Source organism: Bubalus bubalis, chromosome 6 (assembly GCF_019923935.1).
Source record: "Bubalus bubalis isolate 160015118507 breed Murrah chromosome 6, NDDB_SH_1, whole genome shotgun sequence".
NCBI classification, from domain to species: Eukaryota; Metazoa; Chordata; class Mammalia; order Artiodactyla; family Bovidae; genus Bubalus; species Bubalus bubalis.
The window spans coordinates 9,920,758-9,933,212 of record NC_059162.1 but is presented as its reverse complement, the minus strand read 5'-3'; the positions used below and the strand labels follow the sequence as shown (position 1 = coordinate 9,933,212).

At 48.8% G+C, this 12,455-nt stretch overlaps 1 protein-coding gene across 4 annotated transcripts in view; it reads right to left on the bottom strand.

Moving 5' to 3' along the window:
- Positions 1-860: 860 nt before the first annotated feature.
- CFAP45 (cilia and flagella associated protein 45) overlaps positions 861-12,455 on the bottom strand; it is a 30,762-nt gene continuing 19,167 nt past the window's right edge. For all 4 annotated transcript variants that reach the window (XM_044944156.1, XM_025287549.2, XM_025287548.2 and 1 more), the window contains 5 exons: positions 10,744-10,890; positions 8,185-8,298; positions 7,400-7,593; positions 1,728-1,952; positions 861-1,064 (listed from right to left, as the gene is read on the bottom strand). In XM_044944156.1, coding sequence (XP_044800091.1) covers positions 986-1,064; positions 1,728-1,952; positions 7,400-7,593; positions 8,185-8,298; positions 10,744-10,890 — 759 coding nt within the window. In that variant the 3' untranslated portion in view covers positions 861-985. The remainder of the gene's footprint in view (positions 1,065-1,727; positions 1,953-7,399; positions 7,594-8,184; positions 8,299-10,743; positions 10,891-12,455) is intronic.

Here is a 12,455-nt window from a genome sequence, read left to right as displayed (position 1 = left end):
GTGCCATCGCCTTCTCCACTAAATAGGCTGAGACTCTTCTAAAGATACAAGAAATCTGGTGGAAAGCAAGAGCAGACTGACTGACACAGATGAGATGCTTCTCTGGGATTGGAACCAGGTTCACTGTGTTCACTGGAAATTTACTTCACTAGAAATGTACCTAGCATCTGGCAGGTACTCAGAGATACTTGGGCAAGTGAATGAATGAATGAAGAATATTTTGAGGAAGAGTGAGGCAAGCTAACATTGAGAAAGATGGCTTTGGGAAGCCGCACTTGTTGGAGTGAGGGGGACTAAAGAGAGCCGGCCACTTGAGTGAGGGGACAGCTGTGTTAGGTAAGGGGACCGGGCAGGCAGGGTGGTGCCCGGATGGGAGATGGGGCTGGTGCCTGTGCGGTGACACTAAGAGTTGAAAGGGCTCTGGCGGGAGAGGGCTGAGACAGGAGGGTGAGCCCCAGGTCCAAACATCACCCTCTCAACACTCATGGTCTGAGTCACAGGCATGTGCCTGTAAGAGCTCTGGCGCCTCCTTCCCCAGCCCTCGCCCCAGCCCCTCCCTGAGACAGCATCTCTAGCTCCTTGCCATGAAATGCCTCTGCTCTGGGCATGGAGTGGGGACAGACATCAGACTGAGCTGAAAGTGGACTTGAGGACAGCATGCCAGAGGGTCACCAAAGAAGCCAGGAGACCGCAGGACAAAGGGACCACCTGGCTTAGGAGGGTTGAGCATGAGAGAGAATCCTTCCATTTCTGTCTGCGACCATCATACTGCCCACAGCCCAGGGCCCCCATAACCTATTTTGTTCCCCATTTAGTCCAGAGCAGCCACATTCCCCACAGCAAGAAAGCTGGACTATCCCTTGGAGAAGTAGAATAGATTTAATCTATAACTCAGAACTGTCTAGATTAGCAGCAGTTATGGACATCGAGAGCTGGGGAGGAACCTGCCCCCCTTGAAGGCATCTTGAGGGGCAGAGGGGTTCCCTCAGTTCACAGAAGTGTTGACTGGGATGTTAGCTTTGCGCTCAGCTTCAATGCAGTACTTCTCAGGAAGGCCGGTGGCTCTGCAGGGAAAACAAAGGGTGGGCGTAAGGGGTGGGAAGGGTGGAGGGGGGGGACCAAAGAGACAGCTGCTGCTGCTGCTAAGTCGCTTCAGTCGTGAACGACTCTGTGCGACCCCATAGACGGCAGCTCACCAGGCTCCCCCGTCCCTGGGATTCTCCAGGCAAGAACACTGGAGTGGGCTGCCATTTCCTTCTCCAATGCATGAAAGTGAGAAGGGAAAGTGAAGTCACTCAATCGTGTCCGACTCTAGCGACCCCATGGACTGCAGCCTACCAGGCTCCTCCGTCCATGGGATTTTCCAGGCAAGAGTACTGGAGTGGGGTGCCATTGCCTTCTTTGAAGAGACAGCAGAAGCAGGCTTAAAGAACCTAGGGACCTGTATTCCTGAGCCTGGTCCCACCACCCATTCCCCAAACACATCCCTGTCAAGGCTCCAGCATCCTGCTAAGGAGTTCCCCAGAGAGCCAAGCAAGGAAGTCCCAGTTTCAGAACATTCTACAGGAACCCCCTTCAGAGGGCAACAGCCCATGTGAGCCTGGTGTCGGGCAGGAGGCCCTCCCCACGCCCCTATCACCGTCCCTTTGTTCCCCTAACCCTGCGCCTTCCGGGCTGCCTCCCTGGGGAAGGGGAGAGCAACGGGGGAGGAAGGGACCCCAGTGCACCTCAGCTCCTCGAGCTTTTTCCTCTTGATGTCTTCAATGCGCTCACGCCGCTTCTGGGCCTCCTCCTTGAGGCGCCGGCCCTCGTCGAAGGTGGCGATCCGGGCCTGCACCTGCTTCTGCTGGTTCTCCCGCACCTGGCGCCGGAGCTCATTGGCATGCTGTAAGCGCCCTGTAGCCTTTTTCTCTTCCTCCAGCCGCTCCTTTTCAATCTGCTCTCGCTGGGCCCTGAAGGAGGGACATGGGCTGTCGAATGGGCTAGGCTGAGTTGGCCCAACCCAGGGAAGGGTCTGGGGAAGTTCCTGGTTGGGCTCCTCTAGCAACATGCTTCAGAGACCAAAGCCCTCCCTTTCTGTGGCTCAGAGATCAAGCCCAAAGGCTGTTCCCAGCCAGTCCCAGGTTCAGGGGCGTGTGACTCTATGCCATGGGCATGTTTAGAAGGGCCCCTTGCTTGGTCTAAGTCTCTGCTATTTTAATTTTTGAACAAAGGGCTCTATATTCTCATTTTTCACCGGGCCCTATAGATTTTGTAGCTGGCCCTACACCCAGGATTTCACCCACGGGAAACTATTTATTTATTTATTTTTGGCTTTGCTGGGTCTTCATTGCTTCTCGGGCTTTTCCTCTCTTTTCTCTAGTTGCAGCAAGCAGGGGCTACTCTTCGGCTGTGGTTCACAGGCTTCTCACTGCAGTGGTTTCTTTTGTTGCCGAGCACAGGCTCTAGGGCGGGCAGGCTCCAACAACCGCGGCACATGGGCTCAGTACTTGCAGCTCCCAGGCTCTAGAGCGTGGACTCAGTAGTTGCAGCACCTGGGCTTACCTGCCCCGCGGCATGTGGGATCTTCCCAGACCAGGAATCGAACCCGAATCTCCTGCATTGGCAGGTGACTCTTTACCGCTGAGCCTCCAGGGAAGCCCCACTGGAAGCCACTGTCCTACTCTGCTCTCTGGTAACAATGCCCAACTCCTCTCCAGCTTGTTCTGAGATAATCTTTTCCCCTCTCCCTTACTTCCCTGCCATTATCAGTAATAATGACATTATCAAAACCAACAAAGAGGATGCTTAGGAAGTTCAAAGAAGTAAAATCTGTGATCTTGGCTCTCCTTAATTGCTGGAAGAAGAAGGAACTTTGCCTGTTATCTCTTACTTCTCTTCCTGCTGCAATTCTAAACTTCTTCCAGGAGCCTCTTCCACAAGAAAACTTAATTGAACCCTGACACCCAAGGGAAAATGGCTAATGTAGACCAGATATGTTCAGGAAAAAAAAAAAAGCTCAAATGAAATGCATTCACATCTCAGAGGAAATGCAATCATCATAGGCCATCTTGAGCTAACATCTTATTTCTTTCTCAGTGTAATCAAAAATAAAATGTAAAATCATCTTACGCCAGGATGTCTCAACTGAGGTCACTCATACCCTAACCAAGAGCACCACTTCCCTGACTCATTTCCTTCAGTCGTCTTCCAAGCCCCGCCATGCATGGCGTGTCCTCTCAACTCTGAGCAACTCTTTTTTGTTTTTTTAATTTACTTATTTGTCTGTGCCAAGTCTTAGTTGTGTATACAAGATCTACACTCTGGCGTGCAGGGTCTAGTTCCAATCAGGAATCAAACCAGGGCCCCCTGCTTTGGGAATGTGGAGTCTTAGCCACTGGACCACCAGGGAAGTCCCCCAGCAACTCTTTTACACCATGCAGATACCTCCCAAATGTCTATACCTTCTACAGAGGCTTCTCAGTTTACCAAAAGAAAACTGCTGACACATCTGTGAAAGCAGAAAACTCTTCCCCTTGCCTTGCCATCATGTTCCTACATAGAAAACAGTTTTCTATCATTTCACATGATGTGAAACAGGGTGGAAATGGGGGACCTGTATGTGTCACCAGAGAGCCCCTGAGGTGGCATGCAATTGGAAACCTGAACAGGAAGGGTCTAGTTATTCCACAGGATTGGGGCTAGGATCCTGGAGCCTGGCTACATTACCATCATCTGGGGACTTTCAAAACTGTTGGTGCCTGGGCCTCACCCCAGACCTGTTCAGTGAGAGTCTCTGGCAGTGGTCCCTGGGCACCAGTACCTTTTGAAAGCTGCCAGGCATTTCCAAGAACCACTGAGTAGGGTAGGTCAGCTATTTATGCTTAGTCAACAGGCTGACAGTTAAAGGCTTCCCTCTATCCAGAAGCAGGAAGTCCATATATAGGCCATAGAGGAGGCCATGGTTTTGAAGTAGGAAAAGCTCAATTGCTGACCATGGCATAGACGCTCCTAGCACTTGGAGACACCCACCATGGTGATCACGTGGCCCTGGAGACACTAGGTCTGGATGCTAACCTAGAACAAATGGTGAGATTGAACTTCTCCAAAGGGCTGGTCTAGCTTTAATAACTGACTAGTCCATGTGCTCCAGGCAAACAAAGCAAAGAAGGGACAAATGGGTCAGTGGCAACAGGAGGGCTTTAATTTCTTTCCATTAACATGTGTTAGTGACTGCTAATCTGAGAAGAATTGATGCTTTTGAACTGTGGTGTTGGAAAAGACTCTTGAGAGTCCCTTGGACTGCAAGGAGATCCAACCAGTCCATTCTGAAGGAGATCAGCCCTGAGATTTCTTTGGAAGGAATGATGCTAAAGCTGAAACTCCAGTACTTTGGCCACCTCATGCGAGAGTTGACTCATTGGAAAAGACCCTGATGCTGGGAGGGATTGGGGGCAGGAGGAGAAGGGGACGACAGAGGATGAGATGGCTGGATGGCATCACTGACTCGATGGATGTGAGTCTGAGTGAACTCCGGGAGTTGGTGATGGACAGGGAGGCCTGGCGTGCTGCGATTCACGAGGTCGCAAACAACTGAGCAACTGAACTGAACTGAATCCAAGAAGGCAATGGCAACCCACTCCAGTACTCTTGCCTGGAGAATCCCATGGACAGAGGAGCCTGGTAGGCTGTAGTCCATGGGGTTGCTAAGAGTCGGACACGACTGAGTGACTTCGCTTTCACTTTTCGCTTTCATGCATTGGAGAAGGAAATGGCAACCCACTCCAGTTTTCTTGCCTGGCGAATCCCAGGGATAGGGGAGCCTAGTGGGCTGCCATCTATGGGGTCGCACAGAGTCGGACACAACTGAAGCAACTTAGCAACAGCAGCAGCAGTGACTGCTAAAGGCGACCCAGATGTCCAAGAGCACAGAGGCTGGGGAGGGCACATATCTAAAAGGCGACCTGGAGTCCAGGGGCAGAAGCTTTGGGGCCATTAAGGAAACTGCCATCTTTATCAGGTATCTGGAGAACATGGCATGACCCTTGAGGGCAAGGAGAGCTACAAAGCCAAAGGACATCACAGCCAATGGAGGTAGGCTAAGGGTCCACAGTCCCATACAAGTCCAAGAACTTGGCTCCAGCAAGGACAACGATTCCTATAGACTGTTCTGTCTCTGCCCAGGGATCCAGGGGCCTGGTCTGGCATGCAACTAACTGGGGCAGTAGCAAGAAGGACTAAGAGCATGTAGACCAAGAAAGCTGGGCTGCTCCACTCAATCTCTACCTGCTGCTACTGCTGCTAAGTCGCTTCAGTCGTGTCCGACTCTGTGCGACCCCATAGATGGAAGCCCACCAGGCTCCCCCGTCCTTGGGATTCTCCAGGCAAGAACACTGGAGTGGGTTGCCATTTCCTTCTCCAATCTCTACCTATCTGAGCATAATTTCGGGCTGCTCCACTCAATCTCTACCTATCTGAGCATAATTTCTGCAATTTGTACCCAATTCAAATTTCGTTTGTTTCCTTTATTTGTTTAATTTTTTTGGTTTAAGCTTGGCTGCACTTCACAGCATGCAGGATCTTAATTCCCCAACAAGGCACTGAAGTGCTGAGTCCTAACCACTGGACCACCAGGGAATTCCCCAGTTTGTCTCCTTTATTTATTATTATTATTATTATTATTATTTTTAATCTTATAGAGTCTGAAGCAGAGTAAAAAGAGAGTCTTTCCAAGTTAGGCCAAAACAGTTAGAGCTAGGAGAACACTGCAGGGGCCCAGTCTGGTGGTGGCAGATATAACTAGTAGAAAGTAGAGCCACTGAGACTGCTGGCTGCCTTGGGGGAGGAGGAGGGAGACAGAGACAGTGAGAGATGTGAACACTTAACTTCCACTTACAGCTGGAATCATCACTGAGCCAACAGAGAGAACAAAAGTAAAAGCATAATGAGCTGGCAAGACAGGAAAGATGCATGCATACAGGTGAGGTCCATCCAGATATGAGTCTGTAACATCCTTCCTACATGAATGGGCAAGGATGGTGTTTCATTCATCTCTAACATCAAGACCACAGCATCCAGCACAGAGCCTTGAATTTACGTGCTTAATATATATTTGTCAAATGAATGGCAAAGACCTCCCTTAAAGTCCTGCTCTGATGACTTGCAACCCAGAGCGTGTGAGTTCTTTCTCTGTCCTCAACCTCTCCTGCTGCAGTTTCAGCCCAAACTTGCTGAGGAACATGGAGACAGAGACGGCAGAAGGGCCCAGAGTTGTATCTTTATTCATACTTTTAATGCTCCTGGGTTCAGTTCAGTTCAGTCGCTCAGTCGTGTCCGACTCTTTGTGACCCCATGAATCGCGGCACGCCAAGCCTCCCTGTCTATCACCATCTCCCGGAGTTCACTGAAACTCACGTCCATCGAGTCAGTGATGCCATCCAGCCATCTATCTCATCCTCTGTCGGCCCTTTCTCCTCCTGCCCCCAATCCCTCCCAGAATCAGAGTATTTTCCAATGATTCAACTCTTCCCATGAGGTGGCCAAAATACTGGAGTTTCAGCTTTAGTATCATTCCTTCCAAAGAACACCCAGGGCTGATCTCCTTCAGAATGGACTGGTTGTATCTCCTTGCAGTCCAAGGGACTCTCAAGAGTCTTTTCCAACACCACAGTTCAAAAGCATCAATTCTTCAGTGCTCAGCCTTCTTCACAGTCCAACTCTCACATCCATACATGACCACAGGAAAAACCATACCCTTGACTAGACGGATCTTTGTTGGCAAAGTAATGTCTCTGCTTTTCAATAAGCTATCTAGGTTGGTCATAACTTTTCTTCCAAGGAGTAAGCGTCTTTTAATTTCATGGCTGCAATCACCATCTGCAGTGATTTTGGAGCCCAAAAAAATAAAGTCTGAAACTGTTTCCACAGTTTCCCCATCTATTTCCCATGAAGTGATGGGACCAGATGCCATGATCTTCATTTTCTGAATGTTGAGCTTTAAGCCAACTTTTTCACTCTCCTGTTTCACTTTCATCAAGAGGCTTTTGAGCTCCTCTTCACTTTCTGCCATAAGGCTGATGTCATCTGCATATCTGAGGCTATTCCAGCACAAGCTGGAATCAAGATTGCTGGAAGAAATATCAATAACCTCAGATATGCTCTTGGGTAAATAATCCCAACAGCCCCCAATTCCTTTAACACTTCCAGGTGCTATTAATATATTTCCATTCTCTAATAAAATTCTTGGCTCAAGTGTCTTTGAAATATTTCAATCACCCATCTAGGTAGAATGCCCCGCATGACCGCGGTCAAGGTGGCTGTGCATCTGTCTATGGACATGCCAGAAAGCACCTGTCCGCCCAGTACGGACCGTCCCTGCCACAGTACTCGGAAAGGAAGCCAGGGTCCCTGCCCCTCCTACCGGAGAATCCTCTCGAACTCATCCCGGTCCCGTTGCACCTGGACAGCCAGAGCGTGCTCCTTGAAAGCCACCTGTTCTAGTCGACTTTTCCGCAGCTTGGCCTCTGTTTCCATCTTCTTCTGTGCGTTTTCCTTTTCCTTTCTGCGCCACTCTCTGTCAGCAACCTCCTGATTGCGCTTGGCCCGCAGGGCATCCTGGGAAAGGAGAGGGTAGGGGAGGCCAGTGAGGGCGCAAACACCCTCAGGTCCCTTTAGGAAGACGCCTGCTCCAGCTGACCCAGCCTGCTTCGAGAAGCCTCCGGAATTTCTCTAGCAACAAGGTTATGCTACGAGAGAACAAACGGAAACCTGTCATAGAACTTTCAGGTCAGAAGACACCCTGAAGGGTCATCTTGTCCTTTCCCCCCACCACCACCAGCTTATCCCAGTTCTTTCCCTATACCTCAAACACCTCCAGGCAGTCCTGCGATTGCTTCTAATTTTAAAAACTGCTAATGATGGAGATGCCACAGTTTCCTCCTCCCGTGACACATTTCAATAGTTAAGGTTGAAAGTTCTTTATGTGGCAGCCAAAAACTTTCTCTTGGATGTTAGGCAGGTAATGCAGTCCTCAATGCTTGCTGCCATAGGTCTGGGAGCAGGCCCACCCCTCCATCCTCAAACTGCTGAAGTCGAGGCACCTTGCATCCTCTCTTCTTCCCTCACCCTCGAGGCCATTTTACAGGCTGTCAAAGGAGTAGTTAAGGGGGTGTGAGGGGCTGAGGGAAGCCAAGGTGGAACAGGTACCTGCTCTGCCTGGTAATCCTGGGCTTTCTCCTGCATGGCCCTCAGGCGGGCGATCTCCTTCTCTTTCTCCCTCCGGATTCTCTCCTGCTCAGCCTCAAACTCTGCTTCTCGGGCCTGCCAGGAAGAAAAGACCTCATAGAATGGCTCCCATCTGCCCCAGCCTTGCAGAAAGAAACTGAGCCCCTGTCTGTTCAGTATGCCCCCTACCCCTCCCTGACTCCGTTTTTTAAAATTTATTTATTTTTAATTGAAGGATAATTGCTTTTTAATTAAAGGATAATTGTGTGACTCCTTTTAATGTAGGGCAACATGACTAGCAATGCATAGCTATGAAACTAATCAGCATTTGTAAGAAGCTTCACTGCTTACAAAATGTCTTCTCCTGGTAATATCCCAGAGAGTTCTCACAATGGCTCATGAGATAGATATTCGATATGAAGAAACTAATGCTCATAAAATTCAAGGGTCCGGTCCAAGACTGCACAGCTTGTAAACCACCAGACAGATTCACCTACAGATGAGCCCAGACTTCATGCTCTGTCCTCTACTTCACAATTTCCAAGTTGCAAGGCCTCTGGGCCAAGTTTTTAGAAATAATAACTGTGGCTTCCTGCCTGGCTTATAAAGTACAGCAGGTGGAAGTTATCTCATTAGTCCTTGGGCAAATGGCCAGCCATGTGATGTCCGGTCCCCCAGTGGTTGGCAGTTACCTAAGGACTGAGCCATCAAAATTAGTTCCCTTTGCCACTTCTCTGAAAGAGCAGACATATCCCTAAAAGCTTTCCATATGCAGCTTCCCAACTACCATTCTGGGGTAGTCATAAGACGAATGGCTTCAGTTGGGTGGAAATGTGATCATCCCATAGAGAATCTTCCTTAGCCTTGTTCTACCTGTCTAGACTTCTGTGCACCGCAGTGAGTTATCTGCTGTGAAGTGTGCATGGCTGGATGTGTGTCAAGCTGGTCTCTTTGCTCAGCATTGCCGTGTATGGCAGGGCAGGGAACTCTGGAGGCTTCCATCAGCAATCTCTGCCTTCGGGGCAGCCTTTAGGGGCAGCCTCAGCTGTAAGAGTGGAGACTACGGTGAGGTCAGGGAGGAGCTTGTGATATCCCTGGAGACTTATGGTGGGTTGTGGTCATGCCCAAGTGCCCAATCCCTTTGCCAGTCTCCACCTCTCTCAGCTCCTTCTGCTAATGACCTTTCCAGGTATGAAGGTCATACATTGTCCTCTCCTGATCAGAAATCTAGGGCAGTTCCTCATCATTCCACACTTGCAAGGTCCAAGGCCTCCCCAACAACTGCTCTCAGCTCTCCATCATCTCACCACCTCATTTCCCATCACAACCACCAGAGACTCTCTGCTGCAGCCAATAGACCTGTTCACAACTCCTACACGTGATTGGCTTATTATCACCACCATTATCCACTCAGGAACAGTTGCTGACGTCCATATGAGGTACATGGTATTATTCTAGGTATGTTCAGCCTAGTCTGATAACTGGACACTCTGAGGCATTTAGGATCTTTTCCATCACTCAGTTACTAGGTTGCAAGAAGTGAGTGATTAGATGAGACAATACACACAAAGCACTTAGCAGAGAGCCCGTGCACAGACTAAGCACTTGATAAATGGTTAGCGGTATGACCGTTATTATGCAGAAACCCATGTTCCGAGTCTTGCATTCTCACTGTTCCCTGCATATACCTGGCATTCAGTGAAGAAGCCAGAACCAATAAACAAACTTTGTTGAGCTTCATTTTCTGTGGTTTGCATTTGGAGTATTGAGGTATATCAAAGATGCCTTTTCCAATTGTACCTACGCCCTCCCCCAGTAAGGCTTCCTTAGAGAAGTGTGGCGTCATCACAGAATCTCAAAGCTAGGAGGGAAGACAGGACTACCACATGAGGAATTGAGGAACTTTCCTCCCTTGTCTTCTGACAGAAATCCATGTTCACTCCATCTAGACCATGTCTAAAAGCTTTTCTTTGCCCTCCATTCCTCATAGACTCCAATCATGCCATCGCCCCAGAAAGAATCAACGCATTCACGAGCTGCATATCTCCCTGGAACTGTTCTCATGCATTGCTCTCTGCTCCACAGTGTGGTTGAAGGCTCTGCTTTCCAAATCTAACACCAAGTAAAGGATGCCCAAGATAGGAATCTTCACAAGAAATTTACAGGGTAGCTGACTCATAATTACTGGAGATATAATTATCCAGGTCATAAGGAATCCACAAAATCTTCACTTTCACCAATATTTTTAATTTTCTTCCCTGCCTGAACCTGACCCTCATCCCAACTTCCAATCAAAGGTGTTAACAAGGATAACACACTAATTAGGGTGTCCTTTGCAGGCTATTCTCTGGTAATGAACAAGGAGACTAGCCAGGTAGAAAGGGAAAAAGAAGGCAGGCCCTTGAACTAAGGATGCAAATTTTCAGGCTGATGACGTGGTTGCCTTATATTGAGTTCACTCAGGACTCACGTCTGCCCCTCCCTGAGACAGACAGTCCATTCCTGCTCAGAAGTCCCTGGCATCAGAAGGCAGGTCCCTACCATCTTCTTCTTGGTGAACTCCATCACCATCTGGTCGGCCAGCTTCTCCTGAGCCAGCAGCTCTGCTTTCTGCCTCTGGTTTTCATCGTTGATGCGTTTGATCTCAGCCTGCATCTTCAGCTTTTGCTGGTGCCTCTGTTCCAGGTCCTGCCACCAAAGGGAGAGAGCCTCAGAGGAAAAGAAGAAGAGAGACAGAAAGATATTGGCCTACCAGGATGGAGAGACACGGATGGAGGCAGGGAGAGAGATGCATGCTCTGCAGTCTAGCTCTCATTACTGGCCTTGATTCAAACTATTCTTTCTAGGATCATAAATGACCTTTCTAGGATCATAAATGTTCTAGCCAAACAGCCCTTGATGATCTTTATCCACCTTGACTTTGTGGCAGTCTTGACACTATTGATCTCTATTCAGTCTCAAGGAGTAAAGGCTCTTAAAATTCTACTCAGTGTCTCCCACATGTCAAGCAAAATCCTATCACTTGTTCATGTTTTCCTCTTGCCTTCAATTCCCTTCTCCTATTCTAACCCAAACTTTTGGTCTCTGTTCAATAATGATAATTAAAATAATAAAGTATGACACTAATTGAGTACCCTTTTTTGGCCATGCCACAGTATCTTAGTTTCCCGACCAGGGAGGGAAACCTTGCCCCCTGTAGTGGAAGTGCAGAGTCTTAACCACTGAACCACCAGGGAAGTCTCAGGGAAGTCTATTCTTATGAATAAAAAGTACTTTATATAACTTTATATAACCTACCTCTAATACCTAAGTGTACCCCCAAACCCTGAAAATTAGGTCTTGTTACTGGGTGTTCTTTAGAAGGACTGATGCTAAATCTGAAACTCCAATACTTTGGCCACCTTATGCGAAGAGTTGACTCATTGGAAAAGACCCTGATGCTGGGAGGGATTGGGGGCAGGAGGAGAAGGGGATGACAGAGGATGAGATGGCTGGATGACATCACCAACTCGATGGACATGAGTTTGAGTGAACTCCGGGAGTTGGTGATGGACAGGGTGGCCTGGCATGCTGCAATGCATGGGGTCGCAAAGAGTCAGACACAACTGAGCGACTGAACTGAACTGAACTGAACTGATCTTTCTCATGCAAATGGAAAAACTGAGGCCCAGAGTTTAAGTGACTTGCCCAGGACCATAGAACTAATAAACTCCAGAGCCCAGAATTTTGGAACCCGGTCTATCTTAATTAAAGTTCCAACTGTCTCTGGAACTCTGACTTGATTGCCCCAAGTTTTCATTCTCTCTGCATTTCTGAATTCCCTTTGCACCTAGGATGGTGATAGACCTCCTGGGATTTGATTAGATGCTGCTTTGTGGGGCCCACGCACTTCCTGAGTGTTCATTCTGTCCCAGCCAGAGGACAGGGACCACGTGTCACATGTCTTCTCTTTCCCAATACTGAGAGGAAAACAGCAAATACTCAATAATGAGGCAGGGAAGATGGGGAAGAAGGTGAGAGGCAAGTGAGAAAGGGAAAAAAAATCTCAGAAGCACAATGAGTAATGGAGATCAGAGTCCTCATCATCATGAGTGATAAGAGCCCTTCTAAGAAATGAGCTGGAGCCTTTGAAAGCTCCCAGCAGTCAGACCACTTCTGAGCACATCCCCAGGCCCTGATGCAGGGGGGCACTGGGATCGTGTGCTGGGTCCTCCCTATCCTCTCAAACTTGGACTCCTTGCTTCAAACTCTCA